At 41.7% G+C, this 23568-nt stretch overlaps 1 protein-coding gene across 1 annotated transcript in view; it reads right to left on the bottom strand.

The window, feature by feature from the left end:
• SMYD3 (SET and MYND domain containing 3) overlaps nucleotides 1-23568 on the bottom strand; it is a 649557-nt gene that overhangs the window by 573840 nt on the left and 52149 nt on the right. The window contains exon 2 of the mRNA XM_066596110.1: nucleotides 826-889. Coding sequence (XP_066452207.1) covers nucleotides 826-834 — 9 coding nt within the window. The 5' untranslated portion in view covers nucleotides 835-889. The remainder of the gene's footprint in view (nucleotides 1-825; nucleotides 890-23568) is intronic.

Below are 23568 nucleotides of genomic sequence, written 5' to 3'. Positions count from 1 at the left end.
GGGCTCGAGCCCCTCTGTGACATCGGGCGCGCATGCACAGAGGGGGACTTCGGGTCCCGGACCATCGGGGAGGACTTAGGTGAGTATTTTCACCTCCCCTCATGGATCCAATCCATGAGGGGAGGTGAAACTAGCACTTTTTTTTCTTTTTAAACTTTTTCGCAATCGCCGCTATCCAATGGATAGCGGTGATCGCGGGTCCGGGGACCACTGACCGCGGTCCCCGGTAACACCTCCTGGTTACCTTCAGGAGCCGGGAGCCAGGAGGTTTTGAATTTGCCGGGGACTCCCGGGCTTCTGCGCATGCGCCTGACGTAATCGTCTGGCGCGCATGCGCAGAAGGCCGCCGGCGGGTCAGGGAAGACCAGATCTCCGGGGGACACCGCGGACAAGCCAGGTAAGAATTTTCAGCTGCTCTGATGGATCCGATCCATCAGGGCAGCTGAATATCTATCTTTTTTCACTGCTTTATTTACTTTTTTGCGATCCATTGGATAGCGCCGATCGCAATGCCGGGGGTGGGGGGGTGGGGGGTCCCCGCAGCCCGGGATGACAGCTCCATGCTGTCGGCTACCTGCGGGCACCGACAGCATGGAGCTGTCACGTCCAGAGCCCACGTGGCTTTAGTCTCTGCAGGACACATGTTTTTACGTCCTCAGAGAATAAAGCCCACTTGGGCAGGACGTAAAAACACTATGGGCTGGTTGTTAAGGGGTTAAGGTCCTCGAGTATTAATGATATTAATTCCATAATAAAATTCTAGTAACTTATGCACCAAAGCTGAATGTGACAATCCTGCTTAATCAAAACAGTCATTTATAGTACCTGGCACATTGAATTGCAGTATCTGGCAAACTTGCACTGGGAACATCTCTGAAGTTTTTCACTCCTAAAACCAACAGAAATTAAATTATTAGATCAGAAATATTCTGTACATTAAAATATCTTGCACTTATACAATTTACTAGAAATCAGTGTTTATCATTTCTGGTCACGGATAGACAGTAGATACCACCTGCTACCATTTTGCTGCCTGGGTGGATTACTAATGGGTATGATTGATCTGCAGAAGCAGACATTGTGCAGATCTTTTTCCACGTAAGGGAACATGTCCAAGAGAAACAAAACATCTAAAGCTATCTTCTTCTCACCATTGAGCTTTCCATTATTCTGTTCCATTGTAGAAACACAAAAATGGAAAGCGGAGTCCGTCCTATAACGGAACCAAAGGGCACTGAACAGACCTCACTGACTATAATGGAGTCTGTCCAATTTCTGTTATGCTGTCTGGCATTTTCCCGGATGAAATAGTGTAACATGCTGTTATGTTGTCTGGGACTTTTTAACAGATCTGCTCCGGGGGCCCCGAATGGAACTTCCAACACAGATGTGAACAAAGTTTAACACAGCGCTGCCAGGCTTTACCTAGGCAAGTATCCAGTAGTATAGAGTCTTTTATCTGATACAGCAGATTTTGCTTTAATGCATCCAAGTTTTTTGTATAGGGAAACAACTTATTGCAACCTCACACATCAGATGCAACATCTCAGTAAAAAGAAGACTGTCCCATTAGCCTGTTTATAGTTATGTTTACATGTGGCGGAAATGCTGTGGAATTTCCAAAGCGGAAAATTCCACAACAATTCTGCATCCAAAACAGAGGCAATGGTGTGAATTTAGGCTTGAAATCAGCTGCGTGTTGGCAGCTGATTCCACAAGACATGGTGCTCCTCCCACCTCTGCAAGTCTTCATTCTGTCAAAGCTCCTCTGCACCATGCAGTAAGCACAGCGCCGCTGGTCAGGTGATAACACTTCTCAGCTGCGCTTACTCCTGGTCACTTGGTAGCGGGGAGAACTGACAGCATTAAGACTTCGGAGGTGAGCACTGTATCTCCTGCAGTCAGCTGTAGATCCAACTGTGTGGATTGTGAATGTTTTAGATGCGGAAATGCTGCAGAATTTGCAGCAGAATTTTCTGCAGCATATCCACTACGTGTAAACATACCCTAAGGGTGCATTCACACAGGCGATTGCATTATCGGTCTGACAAACTCTTACTGACATGATGCTTGTAAAATTGTGACCCTTCTGAAGGAATTAGTGACTATAACATGTAACATTGTAATGCTCAAAAAAGGTGTCCAGACCCCTCTTGAACTCTTTTAGTGAGTTCCGCATCACCACATCCTCTGACAGAGAGTTCCATAGTCTCACTGCTCTTACAGTGAAGAACTCCCTTCTATGTTGGTGTAGAAAGCTTTTTAACCCTAGACTAAGCATTCTGATTTTATATACCAACCTTTTATGCGGCACAGTATCAAACATTTGGAAAAGTCCACATACACAAGATCCAATGACTCTCCCTGATCCAGTCTAGAACTTACTTTCTTGTAGAAGCTGATCAGGGTGGTTTAACAGGAGCGATCTCTCATAAACCCATGCTGATACGGAGTTATACAACTATTTTCTTTGAGGTACTCCAGGATAGCATCTCTTAGAAACTCCTCAAACATTTTACTCACAATAGAAGTAAGACTTACCGGCCTGTAGTTTCCAGGTTCATTTTTTGACCCCTTTTTGAGTATCGGCACCGTATTTGGTATAAGCTAATCTAATGGAACAGACTCCGTCACTATAGAGTCCTTAATAGAGATGAGCGAACGTACTCGGATAGGCACTACTCGTCCGAGTAATGTGCCTTATCCGAGTACCGCTGTGTTCGTGCTCAAAGATTCGGGGCGCTCCGCTGCTGATAGGTGAGTCGGAGCGGGGAGCGGGGCAGAGCGGCCGGGAGAGAAGGAGAGAAAGATCTCCCCTTCGTTCCTCCTCGCTCTCCCCTGCAGCTCCCCGCTCCGCAGCGCGTCCCGAATCTTTGAGCACGAACACAGCGGTACTCGGATAAGGCACATTACTCGGACGAGTAGTGCCTATCCGAGTACGTTCGCTCATCTCTAGTCCTTAAATATAAGAAACAACGGTCTATCACATTACTTAATTTCCTTTGAGACTGTAGCGACTGGAGAACTATATACTGTAGAGATCCATTTAATAAATATTTCTCCAAACCCAAATCTTTGGAGCACCGCCACTATATAAGGCCACTCAACTGAGTCAAATGCCTTGCAGCATCAAAGGAAGCTAAAGCCCAATAAGATTGCCACCTCCACACCACCTGTGTGACTACCTGCAATCTTCGTTTATTATATAAAGTGGATTTCCGAGGTATAAATCCTGATTGATCTGGGTGAACAATGTCCTGTACAGCAAAGTTTAAGCAAAAAGCCACGATTTTTGTTAGGATTTTATCATCTAAATTCCTCCGGGTCTTTATCAGATTGAAGAATGAGTATTATGTTGGCCTCCTTAAAGGAATCTGGGGGGCATCTCCTATCCAGGGCACCATTATATAGCAGGAGCAGCTGCAAGACCAACAACTCCTTATACTGTACATATAACTCCAGAAGGAGGCCATCGGGTCCTGGGGTTCTACCTTTCGACATAGACTGCAGGGCCTCCTCGATCTCCTCAGCAGAGATGGGGGATTTTAAGGTAATTATCTTTAGTTATTGACAGAAACAGGTTACTTTGATGAGAACCGCAGGTTTCGGCTTCCCAGTTTATACCCGGATAGTTAAAGTCCCCCATAATAATTGCCTCATTGTGATTTTGCTGTAATAGATTTCAGTGGCTTCTGTTATATTTGGTGGCGTATAGAAAACCCCTATGAGGATTCTATTGTTCTATACAGATTACTGCAAATTCAGTTCAAATAGACAGGGTACTCAAAGAAATCTTTTCAACGAATCAAAAATAGGGCAGTGTTAGAATTCCTTATGGAATATGACTGCTGTGGGTAATAGAACTGCTCTTATTGTTCCTAGAAAACAGATTGTAACTTTATTACCATCTACTCAGACATTTGCTGTTTCCTTGTTAAACTATAGGGATGTATCTTTGACGCATATCATTACTTTCTATGTTGACACTAAGATGACATGGGACACTTACTGTAACCATGGAATACTAGTTAATGATGAAAGAAAAAAGAAAACACTTTTGTGTCAAATGTATGCAAATACTGCCCATAATACTACATGTTATATTTTCTGGCATACATTTCCACATTTTAAAAATCTCTATATTTTTTTCTACCTAAAAATGTATACTTTGCCTAACATGGTGAGAAAGTTGTCCAAGGCACTCATGTAAACTTTCTTAGGTGACGTAGGCCTCATGCTCCAGTACTGTATAACTTCCCAGTCGTACAGAGTCATTGGCACCAGCATCTGTCCAATAGAAGCCTAAGAACATTGTAATTTAGGGATTTTGGTTCTAAGTCTGGAATTTTTTTCAAATATCTGATATGGTGCAGAAATGCCTTGTGAATACAACCTAGACATACAAGTAGGCCGATTTTTTTATTTATTTTTGTACTATAGGTAAAAGCTGGTCTTGTTTATAAAATGTTTTTTTTTAGTTGCTCTTGTTTTATAAGCTTGACAAATGACACCATTTCTTATAACAGACTATGCAAATAAACAGGATGGAACAATACCTCTGCAGTGCCACCTATTGGATGGCAGTATTCCTTCAAATCAAAGTGCAACTTATAACAGGCTAACGTCCTCCAGATGTGGAGGCTTATCTCCAGCATACTTCATCATCAGCCTTTCAATTTGGCACAGAAATTATCTTCTGCAGCAAGATAAGAAGAAATGTTTAATGAGGAAGCAATTAACGGACCAGAGAGACAGTATAATAAACTCTGTAGAGATACAGTACAGTTTTTCTACTAATATGCTCCCAAATTTTTCTTAGAAGAAGATATATAGATAAAAGTATAATCAGTTTTTTTTATACATATTAATTGGGCAGATTTACTATTCAGAAATACAAGTTTTCAGGAACAAATTGCATCAAGAACTGTCTTGCATGCTGTGCACCACATTTACAATGTGTTTTTAGAAAGACACTTTCAGGCATTTTTCCAATGTGGCTTTAAAAAAGGGGGGCATGTGGACTATATTGTACCAAATTTCAGAAAATTGGGACAAAATTTTGGCTCAATTTTTGGTAGAAATTAAACCAACTAACATGTGGTCTAAACTTAGACTAGATAATATTAAAATTCAACAAATTAATAATTTAGCAGAGCTGCTTTGATGAATATTGCGCATTTTAAGACTGTCTAGGCTACGTTTACACTGTCTAACTTTTAGACTGTAGTAGTAAATAAGCTCCCATTCTATACACACTGAAATATCAATAAAGTTACAATATGTTTTCTAGGAACAATAAGAGTAGTTCTATTATCCACAGCAGTCTGAATTCATGAATGGGTGAGTGAGAGCTGCCTCTGATTGGTGAGGGCTGTGACCAATCAGAGGCAGCTCATTCAGCAGGCGGGGATTTTAAATCCCCGGCTGCTCAATACTACTCACAGCAGTTCAGGAGAACTGCCGGCCGGCCGGCCGCTGCTGAACACCGTCTGCCGGGACAAGGTGAGTATATATTTTTTTTAAACTTTTTACACAGTTTTGGATGATTTTCAGGGAAGGGCTTTTTTTTTTTAAGCCCTTCCCGAAAATTCATCCCACGCTTGCCCGCAACCAATTGCTTATAATAATCCCTAGCTGCTGTAAAAAAAAAAAAATTGATTGAATGGCTGACTTCGCCCTAATACATTGACAAAAAATAAAGCAAGTATGTAAATTACTACCATTGTTATCTTATTAGACACTGGGCCTTGCCAACAGATGCCATAAAAGTGCTTTTCCTGTTGCCCTATAAAAAGGCTCTCAGAGGCTACTTTTGTGTAGTATACCTCTTGTTGAAAGATCGTTCACCACTAGACATGCCTCCATGATACACTCAAATACATTTTGCCCAGTTAAAAGAACATGAAAGCAGTGCATCATTGGATTAAGAAAACCAGGATGCTTGTTGCGACGAATTGCCCACCATGTAGGGCATTCTAACCAAGGTATTAGGAGATGTTGGGACCAGTGGTTATATGAGGGCACGCACACGGGGAACAGGCTCCAGAAGGCCCAGACAGACCACTAGTAGAGAGAATAGTTTGACCAACAAGCAAGAGCAGATCAACAGTCTTATTGTTCAGCATCCAGACACAGCGTCAGTTTCATTACACACTCTGTCTCTGCCCGGACTATTTCCAAGCATTTAGCAAAAGGAAATTTGGTGTCATGGCACCCATTAAATGTCCTGCCATTAACACACCAACACCATTGCCTTCATTTGCAGCGATATAGTGAACAAGAAACCTGGACTGCTATAGACTGGAACTGTATCGTCTTTAGCAACAATTCCAGATTCTGTTTGGGCGCTGACAACAGCCGTGCTCGAGTATCGAGGCCTCATGGTGAGCAAATAGATCCGGCCTTTGCTGTGGAGCAGCACACTGCCCCAACTGCTAGTGTGATGATCTATGGAGCCATGTCATATGACAGTCGGTCCCCCCTAGTAGTGGAACAAGGGACACCAATAGCTCAGCAATATGTGCTGGAAACCCTTCCGCCACGTGTTGCCTCTCATGGCAGGGCTTTAAACAGGCATCTGTCAGCATGATAATGCTTGCCCACATGCAGTTAGGGTTTCTCAGGAATGTCTCTGCCAGGTTTCCATACTTCCTTCACCTGTCTAGTCGGCAGATTTATTGTTGATCGAGCATGTATGGAACCCCAGCCTTGACAGTCTACAAGTGTGCAGGATTCAGAGGCCCAGCTGCAACATCTGTGGGCAAATGTGCTGCATGATATGGAGCCTATATACCTGACCATATCTCATCATGTATCCAGGTTAGAGGCAGCCCAACTGGGTAGTACAACGTCCTCTGAATTGTACAATTTTCATCAATAAACTTGTCCATTCGTTCTAATATTCTAATCACTTACATATATCATTCCATTCACAGATATAACTTTTTGTAATATACGCAAGTCTCGCAGCATCAGTTTATAATTTCATTGTTTAATTTGATTTTCTAATTAAAAGATACATATAAAATGCTGGACTCATCTAGCAGTAAAATATGTTAGGGGAGGTGCCGCGCTTGGAATCTGTGGCCTACGGACACGTGGTTTAAGCGGCAGATGGTGCCATTTTGTAGAAGCCCCCTAGAATGTGTGTGTGTGGAGAAGGATCTTTGAGCATGCCCTCTGCATAGCAAATAATGCAAGTCTGAGCCTTCCCACAGTGCAAGGTCGCCTCCTGAGAGGGACTGACAGCAGTGTGTGCACCCGCAGCACCCAGCAGAGGCCTAGTAGAAATGAGAGAGGAATGAGATCACATGGCGGTGATCATTTAAGAACTGTGACCGGAGCGCTGTTCCGAGGCTGGAATAAGAGGTGATGAAAGAATCCAGATGATGAGGGCCGAAGCTGGTGAACTGAGAGGGCCAGACCGCATGGAATGAGAGCGACTTCGTCCTCAAGTAGATGACTGCTAAATGGATCCAGAACATTGAAAGCTTCCAGAAATGTGAGGTTGGCTTACAGTAACTAAGTGTACATAGACTTGACAGACTTTATGGACTGTGACAGACATATGTAACTAGTGATTAGGTGTTAATATGTACACTGGTAATGTGTGGGTTAACATAATGTACTGATTACAGGGGGGTTAATGCTGAGTAGGTACCGGTATGGCAGGGCACTTCTTGGAGGCACTATGCACACTAGAGAAGCTATAGTATGTAAGAGATGTACCTCTGTTTTGATGCATCTTTGGCACCTATGGTGTGTGGTGTCCGAGAGTATGTAAATAAGAGATTCTTGGCATTATGTGCAGAAGGCACTTACGGTGTCTTGAGGCTGCAATGTTAGAGTATGTAGGGGACTACCGGAAATAAAGTATGCAGAACTAAGTATGAGACAGCTACATAGTGTGCGAAGTGCCTTTTTGGACCTAGCTGAGACAGAATATTAGAGTGAAGACTTAGTTATATTCATTATGTAAGTGCTGCGTCCTCCTATGGAGCAGAAATATTCATCAAGTTGCAGTTCAGTAAAATTATATTTTTATAGAAAATCTGGCCTCCGTTTCCAACTGTGAGCTGCTGCATCATCCTGATCCTGTTATATCCCCTACACTCGACAAGATCACAGAAAAATGGCAAGATGGAATGCAGCACCACCAAGTGGAAGGCAGCATTCCTGCAAGTAAATGTTAGACTTTTTAAACAAGTGTTGTAACAAAGACTGGGAATTGTAAGCCAGAAACCATCCACAGACAGCTGTTTCAGGGTGATTGCCACTCATCAATGTGCAGTAGGTTTCTAACTTGGCTAGTGAGGAGCCTATAGAGGTGGGCGAAGAAGGGTATTGTTTCTCCTTAAGAAGAGCACTTAGAAGGTGAGTGAGGTAGCACTGCAGAGTTATTGTTTCATCTTCCCATTTGCATATTTCCCAGAGGAGCATGGATGGCCTTATAAGTCTCCTCAGTCACCTTCTTCTTAAAGGGGTTGTCCCGCGCCGAAACTTTTTTTTTTTTTTTTAACCCCCCCCCCCCCCCCCCCCCCGTTCGGCGCGAGACAACCCCGATGCAGGGGTTAAAAAAACAACCCGCACAGCGCTTACCTGAATCCCGGCGGTCCGGCGTCTTCATACTTACCTGCTGAAGATGGCCGCCGGGATCCTCTGTCTCCGTGGACCGCAGGGCTTCTGTGCGGTCCATTGCCGATTCCAGCCTCCTGATTGGCTGGAATCGGCACGTGACGGGGCGGAGCTACACGGAGCCGGCATTCTACACGAGCGGCCCCATAGAAGACTGCAGAAGACCCGGACTGCGCAAGCGCGGCTAATTTGGCCATCGGAGGGCGAAAATTAGTCGGCTCCATGGGAACGAGGACGCCAGCAACGGAGCAGGTAAGTATAAAACTTTTTATAACTTCTGTATGGCTCATAATTAATGCACAATGTACATTACAAAGTGCATTATTATGGCCATACAGAAGTGTATAGACCCACTTGCTGCCGCGGGACAACCCCTTTAAGGAGAAACAATACACTTCCTGACCCAAGGTCAGAGAAAGAAACAGTTCTAGGAATTAAGCTATTTTCCATCCAGTATTTTTCCCTACTGCAGTCAATGAGGAGATACAATACATCTAGATTAAGCTGCAATGCACAAAAGAGGGAAAACTTGGAGAAAACACAGTCATCTCTGAACTAACGTGGCATATCTGGCTAGGACAGTAATTAAATATTAGAGTCTACTCGTCTCTCCCAATATCGTTGTGGCAGTTTTTCCTGGTACAATATGAGCTGAGTTATCTCAGTCCTGAGCAGCAAACAACAGGCTTGTAAAGCCACAATAAAGCTGCAAAGATGGAAAGAATAAATAATGCAATATGCTCTTTTACCTCCAGCATCACCTTGAAGTTCACTATAATGAATAATACAACTTCCTTCTCAGTCACAGAATGCATTCTACATACAAAGACGTCCCCCCGCCTAAATACAATCGCAATAATGAGAAGAATCCCTATCTGTGGTGATACATATTTAGAAAATAGGGGGGAAAAAATCCCCAAACATTTTTTACTTGTTTTATATATTACAAAGTGGTAAACGCTTGTGGACTCCGGTCTCCCTTTCTTTAAGTGGAGCTTTGTAACGTCTAGAAGCACTGATATGTGGGATATATTTTACATACAGTTTTCTGGCAAAGGGAATGCATCTCGTACAATAGGGTTGAAAACTACATCACTTATTTTGATGTGCTCTTTGTAAACCCAGTAATGGAAATGGACTTTGTTCTCTGAGCGCTCTATAAGGCTGCTGGTAAATCCATTTTTTCACTTGTTCACACAATAGCATTAAAATAAAAGCTGAAAAATATTACTGGACTATTTTTAGGAAAAAGGTTGTAACAGTCAACTTAAAACATGCATTCAGCAGTCTACCCAAAGTAATCAGTAAATGCACGCAATAGAGATGACTTGAGTATGTTCCTGTATAGTCCTGCATTAATTTAGCTCTTCACAACATTCAGTTGATCAACTCCTTAGTAAGAAATAGAGCCTTAAGCCATCTAATTTACAGGATGCTTCACCTACACTTTGCCATCCTCTAACATATACTTTGCCATATGTGCAAATTACAAATCTGGACCTGGGAAATTAATTCACTCTTCTTCAGACCAACTGGTGCATTCTTTGGCCAATAAAAGCGATTTATTTCCTCCGTTAATAGCAGCTTTTTTTCTGGGATGACTATCTTTAGGTTCTCATACTTGGTAACCTATTCTTCAACATTACTGAACTAGTTTTTAATCCAATATGCTATTCTCATTCAATTTTCAAGAACGTGGTTTATTTTCAGACATATATGCTTTAAAACAGTGTCTTAAATATTTTTTTGCAAGGGCTCTTAATGTCTGATTCAATGTGAAACTGTTTTGTCCAAGACAGAGCCATTCTCCATCCTCCAGCTGATATTGATGTTTAAAGTCTTGTTCCCATAGTTGCATATAAAGAAATTTTCTTTGAGAAACCAGGGGACAAAAAACCCCATAAAAGATGAAAATGCTCTGGGATAAACAAGTAGGTAAAGAAAAAACAAAACAAAAGCAGACTTGGGGAATGTAGGTATATGAACATGTAGAGCATTGATGAGAATGTTGCAAACTCAGAAAGGCAAAAAGCATACTATTAGGTATTAGAAACTACTTACGAAGTGTAGGAAAATCTAATCTAGAATTATTTTCCTATAAATTGCCGATTTTCCTTATGCCCAGAGATTCCCAAGCTCCAAATTTAAAGTCTGTGAGGATGGAGGATAAAAACGTAAAGGAAGGACCGAGATCAGAACCAGAGATGCGGATAAGGAATCACAATGCTACCAGACATGGGCCAAGATTAGCAAATTTACTGAGGATGAGATGATAAAGGGGGAGATTTATCCCCCAAAAGAGGGGCTGCTAAGACAGTGGACTCAATCAATACACACCTTTTATTCAAAGAGGTCTACCAATATTTGATTTGGTCCAAAATTGCTGCTGGAAAATAACATTTAATGTCAGGGACTTTCATATCACCTATTTCATAGGGCTTAGCTAAAGTGGGAAATTTTATGCTAGAATAGGTGCCAACCCAAATGCAATAGTTAAAAATAGTCTGTAGTTTACCGAAGAAGAAGTTTGGGATAGAAATTGCTACAGTTCTAAAAATGTAGAGCATGTTAGGCAAAACCACAATTTTAACTGCTGCTATCCTTACTGCCCAGGAAATAAAGAGTTTAAGGAAGTTATTTAAGAGTCGTGAATTGTAGTTAAGCATGGGGAAATAATTTTTGGTGAATGTATAGGAGCTAAGGCTTGTTAAATTAACACCTAAATAAGGTATGGAATGGTCATTCCATACATATGGGAAGGAATTAATTATATGTTGCCAAGTTTTATCAATCCCAACACCCAGGAATTGAGATTTTGTTTTATTTACCTTATAATATGATATTTTTCTAAAATCAGAAATTACAAATTAGGCTTGTAGAGATAGGGTCCGTTAAAGCTAAGATGACGTCATTTGCTTCTAGTCCTATTTTGTGCCCTAGATATTCTAATTTAATTCCTTTGATGTTCTCATTTGTTCTAATCTGTTCAGCTAGAGGTCCCTTAAGAAGGGCAAAAATAAGGAGTGAGGGCAGCTCTGTCGAGTACTGTTAGAAATTGTAAATAAAGGTGAAATTCATCCAAATAAAAAAACCCTTTCAGATGGTGTTGAATATAACAAGATAGCAGATTTAATAGGACTAGAGAAATCAAATTTCCCAAAGGTACCCTTTAAATAACCCTAGTGAATCCGGTCAAACATATTTTCTGCATCTAGAGCTAGGGATAAAGAAGGTATACAACCAAGTTCTGAGTCCTAATGTGATTCAGGCACCAGCAGGTTCTATTGGGAGACATCCTCTGTGGGATAAAACGTACTTGATCTGCAGCTACCAACGTTGGAAGAATAGAAAGGAGTCAGATGTCGAGAATCTTAGCAGAAATTTTACCTCAGTATTCAATAGGAAAATAGGATGAAAATTATCTGGGGTACTAGTTTCTTTGGCAGGTTTGGGTAAAATGACAATAAGGTCCTCTAACATTTCTAAGGGAAAGATAAACCCTTATCCATTGTCTCAAGCACCATCACCGGATAGGAGGCCAGAAGGGAAGAGATTTTTTTTCTAATAACTATTAGAAAAGCCATTTGGGTACAGAGATTTCAGTATTTGTATCTTCTATTAAATTATAAAGAGAGGAGAATAAAATATGAGGCAAATGCATTAGCAATTTATTGGGGGATTAGTAATTTTATGCCTGCCATAGTCTAAAAGATGCCCAATTCTTTCCTTAGATTTAAGACTTTTAAGTTGTTTGGCTAATATTGCCCCAGTATTGTCATCATATTGAGTAAAATTGCATATTCATTTTTTGTAAAAGACAAGATCATGTTTTACCGCCAAAAGACTCTGAAGCTTGGCCTGAAACCTAAATATCTTTTCTGTTCTTTGAGGTATGAAATTAGCATTATTTAAGGAGTCAATGGTATTAACTTGAGAAGTCAGAGAAGTTAAGTCTTCCTCTGTCTTTTTTTTAGCCCTAGAACAGCATTTTATAAATAAAGCTCTCTTATAGGATAATCCGACCAGGTGATGGCTCTGATCTCAGTCCTTATAACCTCCCTCTGTCCTCTGCCATCCAAGAGAAACAAATCATTTCTTGAATAGGAAGAAAGACACAAACATAAAAAGGTATAGTCTCTCTAAGAGCCACGAAGACAGCGGCAAACGTCATACAGTTATTCTCTTTGCAAAAGCTGGACTATAGGGCAAGGCAATCTAGATCTAGAAGTGGAAGCCAAAACCAAAACCATAACTGAATTGAAGTCACCGGTAATTATCAAACTGCCCTTTCATATCTAAGCGTTTTTTTCAAAATGTAAGAAAAAAACTTAGCTTGCCAATTATGCAGAAAATATAGATGCACTAAAGTGAAAAGGGGCATTATAAACCCCTTAGCGCTACAGGACGTACAGTAATGTCCAGCAACTTTGGGCTATGTATGAAGGGGGTTCGCGGGGCAATCTCGCTCCATACAACGCAGCTGCTGGTGGTTTCTTACAGCTGGAAAACCATCTGCAACAAGTCCGATGAGCCGCATGGCTCATCTGAGCTGTTGACCTTTTGAATGCCGCTGTCAATTCGGCATTTAAATGCCTTGACCGATGTTCGAGAGTCCCGTACAATGAGATCGCAGGTTGTTATGCAAGTGTGATGGCAACCAAGGTCTTCTGAAAGGCCCCACGGATGTCATAGCAGAATGTCTATCAAGCCACATCTGTGGCATGGCTTGACACAATGCCGATCAGACTGCGGTATAATGTAATTCTATGGCTCAAAGCATCGCAATTCTTCTCCCTCTGGGGACTAAAATAAAAAGTAAAAATACATTCTAAAAATTTTAACTTATTATTAAAAATAAATAAAAAGTTGTAAAAATGTAAAGAAAAACCCTTTTGCCATATTTATAATTAAATAATCTAAATAATAAACCAAAAATACATATTTGGGGTTGCTGTGTCGATAAATAGTCAGATCTTACAAAGTAACGCATTATTTACTCCGCACGGTGAATGTTGTCAGAAAGAAAAATAAATGAAGGACGCCAGAATTGTGGTTTTTTGATCACCCAGTCTTCAAGAAAAAATGTAATGAAAAGCAATCGAAAAGTCGTATATATAAAAAAATTATACCAACAGAAACTACTGAATGTCTCGCACAAAATTAGCCCTCACACAAGTATGTTGATGGAAAAATTAAAACATTATTGCGGTCAGAAGATGGTGAAAAAATTATTTAAAAAAATTAAATTTCTTTGAAAAAAAATACAAGTAGTACAGCAAAAAAAAAACAAAACACTATACACTTTTGTATCATAGTAATCGTACGGACCCATACAATTAGGTTATTATGTCATTTATGTTGCAGTGTGTATTCCAAAGAAACAGAATTTTTAAAAATGTTTTTCATTATATTATATTGCACAGTAAATAGTACTATTAAAAAATACATCTTGTCCCACAAAAAACAAGCCCTCAAACAGCGACGGTGATGCATAAATTAGAGAATTAGGATTTTTTAAAAGGAAGGGGAGGAAAAAACAAAAATGGAGAAAAAAAGAACCATGTCCTTAAGGAGTTAATCTCGCAGACAAGAATTATGAAACATAGTAACATAGTTCGTAAGGCTGAATGAAGACAATGTCCATCTAGTCCAGCCTGTTTAGCCTCCTGTTTTGTTGATCCAGAGGAAGGCAAAAAACCCCAAGAGCAGAAGCCAATTAGCCCTTTTGGGAAAAAATTCCTTCCCGACTCCCTAATGGCAATCAGACTGTTTCCTGGATCATTTCTTGATACGAGAAGCTTAGTAGGGAAGGTCTATTTATAGTTAATGTTGGCACTACATAGAGCAGAGGTAAATAACGCGAATTGCCTTCAGAATTGCAAAGTTGCTAAAAAGCTATCAGGGACCATCAGTATAACATTATATGGGTCTGGTAAAGATCCTCTTCACCTTCCTTTGTTTAGAAGTTTCACCTTGGTCTGATAAAAATAGATCTGAGCTAGGACACCCATGTAGAGCAGCCTCTAGGACAGAGCGAGATTTATAAATTATGTGTGAGCTATCAATGTAATATTCCAGTGGAGATAGGGATGGAAGCAAAAGTTAGAAAGAGTTGGAGTAGGTATTGAGGAAGGTAAGCAGGGAATACAGATTCAGGAATCTTACTGAATTTGATGTTGTTTCTTCGTGGCTCATCTTCAAAGTTCTATCACTTTTTCACGCGGACGGGAGAGCTGTTCTGGCAAGACATTGTGAGCTTCTACCAACTCATTGTGGGTAGTGGAGAATTTGCTCATTTTTTTGTTCTTCATAGGCTGTACGTGTGTCAAGGTGGTCAATATTGGATTGTAGTTGATTATAGTTTTCCGCATACCTTGAGAAATGTCCATTTAAAGACAAAAGCAGCTCCTTCAATGTATTAGTGGTTTAAGGACTATCCATACGTGGATATGATTGTAAATGACAGGAGACGTTATTCATGATTAGATCATCCGCAGTGGTAGAACGAGTTCCTTTTTTGGAAGAAGAGCCTTTAGAGTTGTCGGAGGCCTGTAGGGAATACCTATTTTTGTGACCTCTCTGGAAGCAGGCCTTTGTTCCACTGCTTCAGATGAGGAAGAGCCAGTAGAGAAACATCATAATGGAGACCTTCATTCCTGAGAAGTCACTGCTGTTTGTTTCAGTTCTGAGCTGTGATAAGAATCCGCATCTCCACTGGTGCTATGAGCGCCAAAATGGAAAGAAATCTGTACATTTCTTAGGAGCTGTAGATTTGGTTCACTTTCGGCCCATTTTAGACTGCGAATAATAAGATTTTTTATAGATGGGTAGTGTACCCTTTGTTGATATATAGAAGGATATTTCTTTCCAGCAAGTTAATCTCGTGGTCCACAAATAGATGTGTCAAGAATGTCCATTAAAACAGATGGGAGAGGAAGTAGACAGAAATGAAGGATAGCTATAAAGTTAGACCTAAGCCCGACGCAGGTTTTAGTCCATAATCTAATCTAATCCTAAAAATAGAAAGATCAGGAAAAAGCATAAGATATTAACACAAAGTTCACATATGGAAGGAAATGATAACCACCACGATCTTTGTTATTGATGATTTATTTGTATATGTATATGTATATACAAGTATGTGGAAACGTACATATATATTATCCTCTCTATTTCTATTTTTTTTTTCTTTTTTTTCTTTTCCCCTTTCTCTCGCTTTTCTTTCTCACTATTATTTTACTTTCTTTTCTTATTCAATTATTATACCTTATACAATATGTTGATACCAGCCAAATGAACACAAACAGAAACCTTTGAGATACACCAAGGACTTTTCGACTGGAAAATGTTGTTATATATTATAATATGCTGTTTAAACATATGAAAAATGTCAATAAAAAAGAGTTTATAAAAAAAAAAAGAATGTCCATTATACATATTGCGAAAAATGACAATCTGATTTGCATGGTTGGGTTATGATCCACTTTGCAACCATAAATGATCAAGAATGTAGGTTTCAAATCGACCATGGCTTTATGTGATGATGCAGTCACACGGTGGCTTCGTCTACTCCTGCTTTTTATAAACTGTTCCTAGAACAACTCTCTCCTTTGTTTTCCAAGGTTTTCAATAATGTTTCTTCCGAATCTTCCTTTGTGAAACAGTCTTTGGAGGTGCATATTAGCCTCCTCCTCTACATAGAACCTTTCATGGTTTAACCGTTTTAGCAACCTCCGGCTGGACGTTTTGCCTAGATTTTTATATACTGTATATTCCAGGTGGCCCTAATAACATCTCCTTTTTTTTTCTTTCACTCACTACGGTGGTCCATTAATAAATTTGTGTGAGGTCCTGGTAGGCCACTGATTAGAGTTAACCTTTCAAAAATCTGTTTATCAAGACTTCTCTGCCCATGCATACCATATCCCTTCTTCACAACATGTTGCTTTGGGAACTATTTCCTTGTGATTCCTGTTTTATGCATGCTTAGGAGCGGGAACTGGGGTGTGCAATTTCATCCACCGAATGGCAAAAAGCTTTTGCTCAAAAGCTTTCAATGGCTTGTGCTTCTCAAGAAAAGAGCTATAAGATCCTGACAAGATGGTAAAGGTACTCAACGCACTTTCACAGTATACTCTCCTGTTTCCGAGATCTGTTGGGGCTGTGAAATTGCCAGAGGTACTAGGTTACTGGTTTGGTGGAGCTGTGAAAAACATGAACCATTCTGGGATACTGTATTTTCCACATGCAAATCGATTAGCCAAAAAAATAGTACATAAAACTTCCAAGATGGCTTCTCTTTCTATTCTACCCAGCTCCATTGGTTTACAGAAGGAGGATCTGCTTTAATTCTGTTTGATGGCAGCTAGATCCATTATCATTCATGTTCCCCTGGTCCCTTCCATGGTAGAATGATATCAAAATATCGATCATCTATACTGTTTGGAGAAACAGAACACTCTGAGGATGTAGACAAATATTCGGTAGTCTGGTGACCCTGGCTGGAGTCCGAGACTAATCCAGAATTTAGGGATCTTTTTCCTGTGATTGATTCCTTAATTCTTTTTTAGAGATGAGAGAACGTACTCGTCCGAGCTTGATACTCGTTCGAGTATTAGCGTGTTCGAGATGCTCGTTACTCGAGACGAGTACCATGCGATGTTCGAGTTACTTTCACTTTCATCTCTGAGACGTTAGCGCGCTTTTCTGGCCAATAGAAAGACAGGGAAGGCACTACAACTTCCCCCTGCGACGTTCAAGCCCTATACCACCCCCCTGCAGTGAGTGGCTGGCGAGATCAGGTGTCACCCGAGTATATAAATCGGCCCCTCCCGCGGCTCGCCAAAGATGCATTCTGACAGAGATCAGGGAAAGTGCTGCTGGTGCCGGAGCTGCTATAGGGAGAGCGTTAGGAGTTATTTTAGGCTTCAAGAACCCCAACGGTCCTTCTTAGGGCCACATCTGACCGTGTGCAGTACTGTTGAGGCTGCTTTTAGCAGTGTTGCACAATTTTTTTTTTTGTATATCGGCCGTGCAGAGCATTGCGTCCGCAGTCTGCAATCATTGTACAGAGTAGTAATTGGGGAAAAATACTATATTTGGGCTGCCTGTGACCGTCTACAGTTTACTGCGTGTCTGCTGGGGGTAGTAGTCCTAATTAATACGCAGCTAAGCGTTACAGCAGGCTTGCGCAAAATTGTTTCCTGGATCTGCTGTCTCTGTTACATCAGCGCCGTCATCCCGCCAGAGGGGAACAGTATACATAATATTATACGCTGCCTACAGTATCTATCTGCTGGGGGTAGTCGGCGGGAGCACTGTAAAAGGATGGTGAGGGAGTACGTAGCCGATCGCACGACCGTCCTCCGTGACGCCTCTGCCCCCTACAACTACTGGGTGTTGAAGCTGGACACGTGGCCTGAACTCGCGCTGTATGCCCTGGAGGTGCTTGCTTGTCCTGCGGCTAGCGTCTTGTCAGAGAGCGTGTTTAGTGCGGCTGGGGGAATCATCACAGATAAGCGTACCCGCCTGTCAACCGACAGTGCTGACAGGCTTACACTCATCAAGATGAACAAAGCCTGGATTTCCCCAGACTTCTCTTCTCCACCAGCGGATAGCAGCGATACCTAAACAATACGTAGGCTGCACCCGCGGATGGAAGCATTGTTCTCTATCACCATCAAAAACGTGCACCTTTTAGCTTCATCAATCTGTGTATAATATTCATCCTCCTCCTCCTCCTGAAACCTGACGTAATCACGCCGAACGGGCAATTTTTCTTAGGCCCACAAGGCTCAGTCATATAATTTTTGTAAACAATTTTTATACGTTTCAATGCTCATTAATAAAGCTTTCACCTGAACCAATTTTTATTTTAACTGGGCTGCCTCCAGGCCTAGTTACAAATTAAGCCACATTAACCAAAGCGATTAATGGGTTTCACCTGCCCTCTTGGTTGGGCATGGGCAATTTTTCTGACGTACATTAGTACTGTTGGTACACCAATTTTTTGGGGCCCTTGCCTACAGTGTAATCCAATTAATTTTTTGCCCACCTGCATTAACCCCTTGAGTGGCAGGTTTCCTACCACCCTGTCGTGCCCACCAGGGCAGGTTTTTTAAAATGGTCTAATCATTGAATTTCAACTAGTTTTGCAGTTGCGTCTCAAGAGCCATAACTTTTTCATTTTTCCATTGACATGGCCATATAAGGGCTTGTTTTTTGCGGGACAAGTTGTGTTTTTTTAAACAGGGGGGAGGAAAAAAAGAAATGGGGAAAAAAGAAAAAAAGGGGCCATGTCATTAAGGGGTTAAATAATGTATTAACTTCCTTCTCTGGGTCATTACGACGCACATGGATACCACATGTGTGATTGTATTTTTGATTTTTTACAAAGTAAAGGGAGACAAGTGTTTTTTTTTATTTTTTTAATAATTTTTTTTACTTTTTTTTTTTTAAATTTAAAAAAAAATTTATTTTTTTTTTGTCCCTTTAGGGGACTTCCACAGGGACCCATCAGGACCCCTGATCACATTCCAGGGGTCCGATGGTGACAGCCCTTTACATGCTGCAGTGACAACCCTTTACATGCTGCAGTCACATAGACTGCAGCATGTAAAGGGTTAACACAGCAGACATCGGAGGTTTTCTCTGATCTCTGCTGTAAGAGCTAGTACCTAGCTGTCCTCTGACAGCTAACAACCAGCTCTCCCTGCCACAGAGACCATCGGCTTGCTTCTGACAAGCCGATGGTCTCTATGGCAACCTGTAAACAAAGCAGGACATTGCCGACATGTCGGCAATATCTTCTGCTGGTTTTTCAAAGCCCTTGCTTTGTTCTCTGTGGGTCTGTGCAGGCAGAGCACACTGTCACAGCTTGTGGCATTGTGCTCTGCAGCTCCCATAGTGATACATAGCCCGGAAATCTTCCGGGCTATGTTGCTATGAGCAGTGGAGCTCGTCACGGAACTTTTCCGGGCGTGCCACTCAAGGGGTTAAAGCTGACGTTACATCAGCTGTGCTGGGCACTGCAATGGGATATATTTATGTACCGCCGGTGGGTTCCAGGGAGCCACCCATGCTGTCGGTCCACAGGGAGTTGTAACTGCATGTGTCCACTTCTAAAGAACCCCAGTCTGACTGGGGCATGCAGTGTGGGCCGAAGCCCACCTGCATTAAACATGACATTACCTCAGCTGTGATGGGCAATGCAATGGGATATATTTATGTACCGCCGGTGGCTTCCTGGCACCCACCCATGCTGTGGGTCCACAGGGAGTTGTAACTGCATGTGTCCACTTCTAAAGAACCCCAGTCTGACTGGGGCATGCAGTGTGGGCCGAAGCCCACCTGCATTTAATCGGACGTTACCTCAGCTGTGATGGGCACTGCAATGGGATACATTTATGTACAGCCGGTGGGTTCCAGGGAGCCACCCATGCTGTGGGTGCACACGGAATTCCCATTGCGGAGTTGTACCTGCCTGTGACTATTTATAAAAAAACGCGGTCTGACTGGGGCATGCAGACACCTTGACAGAATGAATAGTGTGTGGCACATAGGTTCCCCATTGCTATGCCGACGTGTGCAGCTCCAGATGGAGGTGGCACAGGATTGGATTTCTCATTGCTTCTGTACAGCATTGTGGGCTATCGCCCCGCCCCTTTTAAAGAGGGTCGCTGCCTAGCCGTGCCAACCCTCTGCAGTGTGTGCCTGCGGTTCCTCCTCATGGCAGACGCACTTCTAAATAGACATGAGTGTGGCGTGGCATGAGGGCAGCTGAAGGCTGGGCAGGGACACTTTGGTGTGCGCTGTGGACACTGGGTCGTGCGGGGGGGGGGGGGTTGGTCAGCATGTAACCCAGGAGAAGTGGCAGCGGAGTGTCATGCAGGCAGTGATTGTGCTTTGTTGGAGGTAGTGTGGTGCTTAGCTAAGGTATGCATTGCTAATGAGGGCTTTTCAGAAGTAAAAGTTGTTGGGAGGGGGGGGGCACTCTTGCCGCTATTGTGGCTTAATAGTGGGACCTGTGAACTTGAGATGCAGCCCAACATGTAGCCCCTCGCCTGCCCTATCCGTTTCTGTGTCGTTCCCATCACTTCCTTGAATTGCCCAGATTTTCACAAATGGGAACCTTTGCGAGCATCGGCGATATACAAAAGTGCTCGAGTCGCCCATTGACTTCAATGGAGTTCGTTACTCGAAACGAACCCTCGAGCATCGCGAAAATTTCGTCCCGAGTAACGAGCACCCGAGCATTTTGGTGCTCGCTCATCTCTATTCTTTTTCTACCTCAATCTTCTGTAGCGGTGGACATTGATAGTTGCCAAACCCCTCATTTGCCCCCTTCCTTCACCCTTTTTTTTCTCCTTCTTCTCATTGCTTTTATACGATTTCTACTTCATCTCTTATTCTTTTTTGTACTTATAGTCCCTTAGCACCTTATGACCTTCAATCCTCCATGTTCCAGATATCTTTCATTTGTGTTGCGGTACACTTAAGTTTCTATCGCCTCAAGCTTGCCAATCCCTAGATGACTGTCTGGCTTACTAATTTACAATGACGTGATATATGGTTTTCTAGTTTTGTATATTGCTTTTACCCAATTGAAGAATAGAAGAACTATTGTAAATGGAAATGTTTTTGTCTTAAAACTTTTCTTGTATTTATCTGGTCCTGCGCAACTGGTCTGTGGTTATTTTGCATTTAAATACTTTAATAAAAACTGATTAAACATAATGTTTTTCATTCTTTATGGTTTTCTGATGTGCCTGTAAAAAGTGTTGGGCGTCCGTAATATTTTGATAAGTTGGTCCAAAAAAAAATATTGGAATCTCTTTACTTTAACATTCCCCATGAAGATGGCACAGCCACAGTGGCAGCCTTATCCATACTGTAGATCTCATGCAGATAGCTTCAAATGAAGTTCTCAATGCAATGTTGACAGTATTGATTTTAAGACTCTTAGGGCTCGGTGAGACGAGCGTGTGTATTGCGTGCATAATGCACGCTTCTAAAAGAACCAATGGGCTCTTATAGAAGCATTCATATGTGAGGAATTAGCAGTGCAAATTCAATGCACCTAAAAAAGATAGAGCATGTTCTATCTTTGGTGCATGTTTGCAGGAGTTTCCATTGACTCCTATGGGAGCAGGAGTTAATAGAAACTCCTGCGGTGGCAATAGATTCCCCGCTGCTTACAGCAGGGCATTTAAAAGGTGCTTTGGGCCAGAAGCACCTTTTAAATGTCCCACTGTTAACTCCTGTTAGTCCCCACAGGGATGAGGGGACTCCCCGAGGGTTCCGTTAATTTCCGCGGGGAGTGCCCTCATCACTGAACACTGAATGGCTGAGTGCAGGGATTAATCACAGCGAATCAGAGGCAGCGCTTCCAGGAGGCAGGATTTTTCAATCCTTCGTCAGAAGTAATGAAGAACAGTGTCGAGGAGAGAGCAAGCGCCGGAGCCGAACAGCGCTTTTATGTGATGTATATTTTTTTATTATTTCTTCATGCAGCTAGGGCTTAAATTTCAAGCCCTTCCCCGAAAATCCTTGCGGTGGTTGCCTTTATCCCATTGCTTCCAATGGGGTGGCAGTAGCGCCTTTCTCATTGAAAGCAATGAGAGAAGAGTACAGCTGTGACAGGGGATTATTTCATCCCCACGGGGAGTCCCCACATCACTGAACATTGTGACAGTGCCATCACAGTGTTCAGTGATGAGGGGACCTTTGTGGAGCAGCTGCACTTCTCCAAGCACTGCTGCTCCAGTGAACGGGCAAAGTTGCACATGTGCTGTGCATATGAAACTTTGCCCGTTCACACGTTTTCGACTTATGCGAGCAGCACATTTATTTCGTGCCTTAGGCTGCTCTCACACAGCTGTAAAACTCTCCAATTGATTTCATAGCAGACTATTGTTCGAACGCAGCATTTCTAACACACTATTTTTGTGCACTGTCTATTTTAGTGTATTTTGGCTCTTTAAAGCACCTCATTACCGATAACAATAATGGGGTTCGTTAAAAAACGCTGCTGAACGCTGTACAATGCATTTGAAAATGCCACTCAAAATCGCGGTAAAATATCTATGAGAGAGTGCACTTACTAAAATGTTAAATTTCTTGTAAAAGAAAATTTACACAGATGCAAGAATAAATAGATTTCCACACAAAGGATGAGTGATGAAAGTTTACATAAAGTGATAAAAAGTGGAAAAACACAAGACATCAAAAAGATATCATCGACCGAGGCAAACCACATCAAAGAATACAAATTAGATATTCAAATAGTATATCAATGCAATATTATACTTCACATCTATGATATGCAGTTAGCAAATTGAGGAGAGCTCTGTTGATCAGTCAACTCCCAGAATTCAAAAGTAGACTTACATTCTTCTGCCTCTATATAGTTCCATGGTGGACTCTACTGTCCTTGATCTAGAACAACCTTATACTCTACATGTTTATTTTTACAAAATATCTATTATACAGCCTCTCACTCATCAGTTGGGAGGCCTTTTCTCAGCTACAAAGGCGAATATCCAATCTTAAGAATATTCAGCTAAGGGCTCATCCACACTGTCATATGGTCATCCATAAAATGTCATGACCATATGACCATATGATTTTTACTCCAAAAAACAGATGAAAACATAGCGTTTAACGGACATATAGGCTACAGTGGGTTAAATATAGTCAAACAACGCATACATTTGACTACAGTTAGCATGGCTTATGTTACTGTGTGTTTTTTGGGGTTGGGATTGAAAAGTGTAACCTACTACACTTTTCTGTCCCACAAAGAAAAAGTATGGAAATGTAAACATTTTTTAACAATGAAAAACATATAGAAATGTATGGCTGTACTTTTTCATACGGTTAAAGTATATGTTTTTCATGATCAAATCCCTGAAAGGAAAAAAATGATGAGCTTTT

The sequence above is a fragment of the Eleutherodactylus coqui genome, chromosome 3 (assembly GCF_035609145.1).
Source record: "Eleutherodactylus coqui strain aEleCoq1 chromosome 3, aEleCoq1.hap1, whole genome shotgun sequence".
Classification (NCBI taxonomy): domain Eukaryota; kingdom Metazoa; phylum Chordata; class Amphibia; order Anura; family Eleutherodactylidae; genus Eleutherodactylus; species Eleutherodactylus coqui.
The sequence above is the reverse complement of the archived record's forward strand: the minus strand, read 5'-3'. Positions and strand labels throughout refer to the sequence as shown.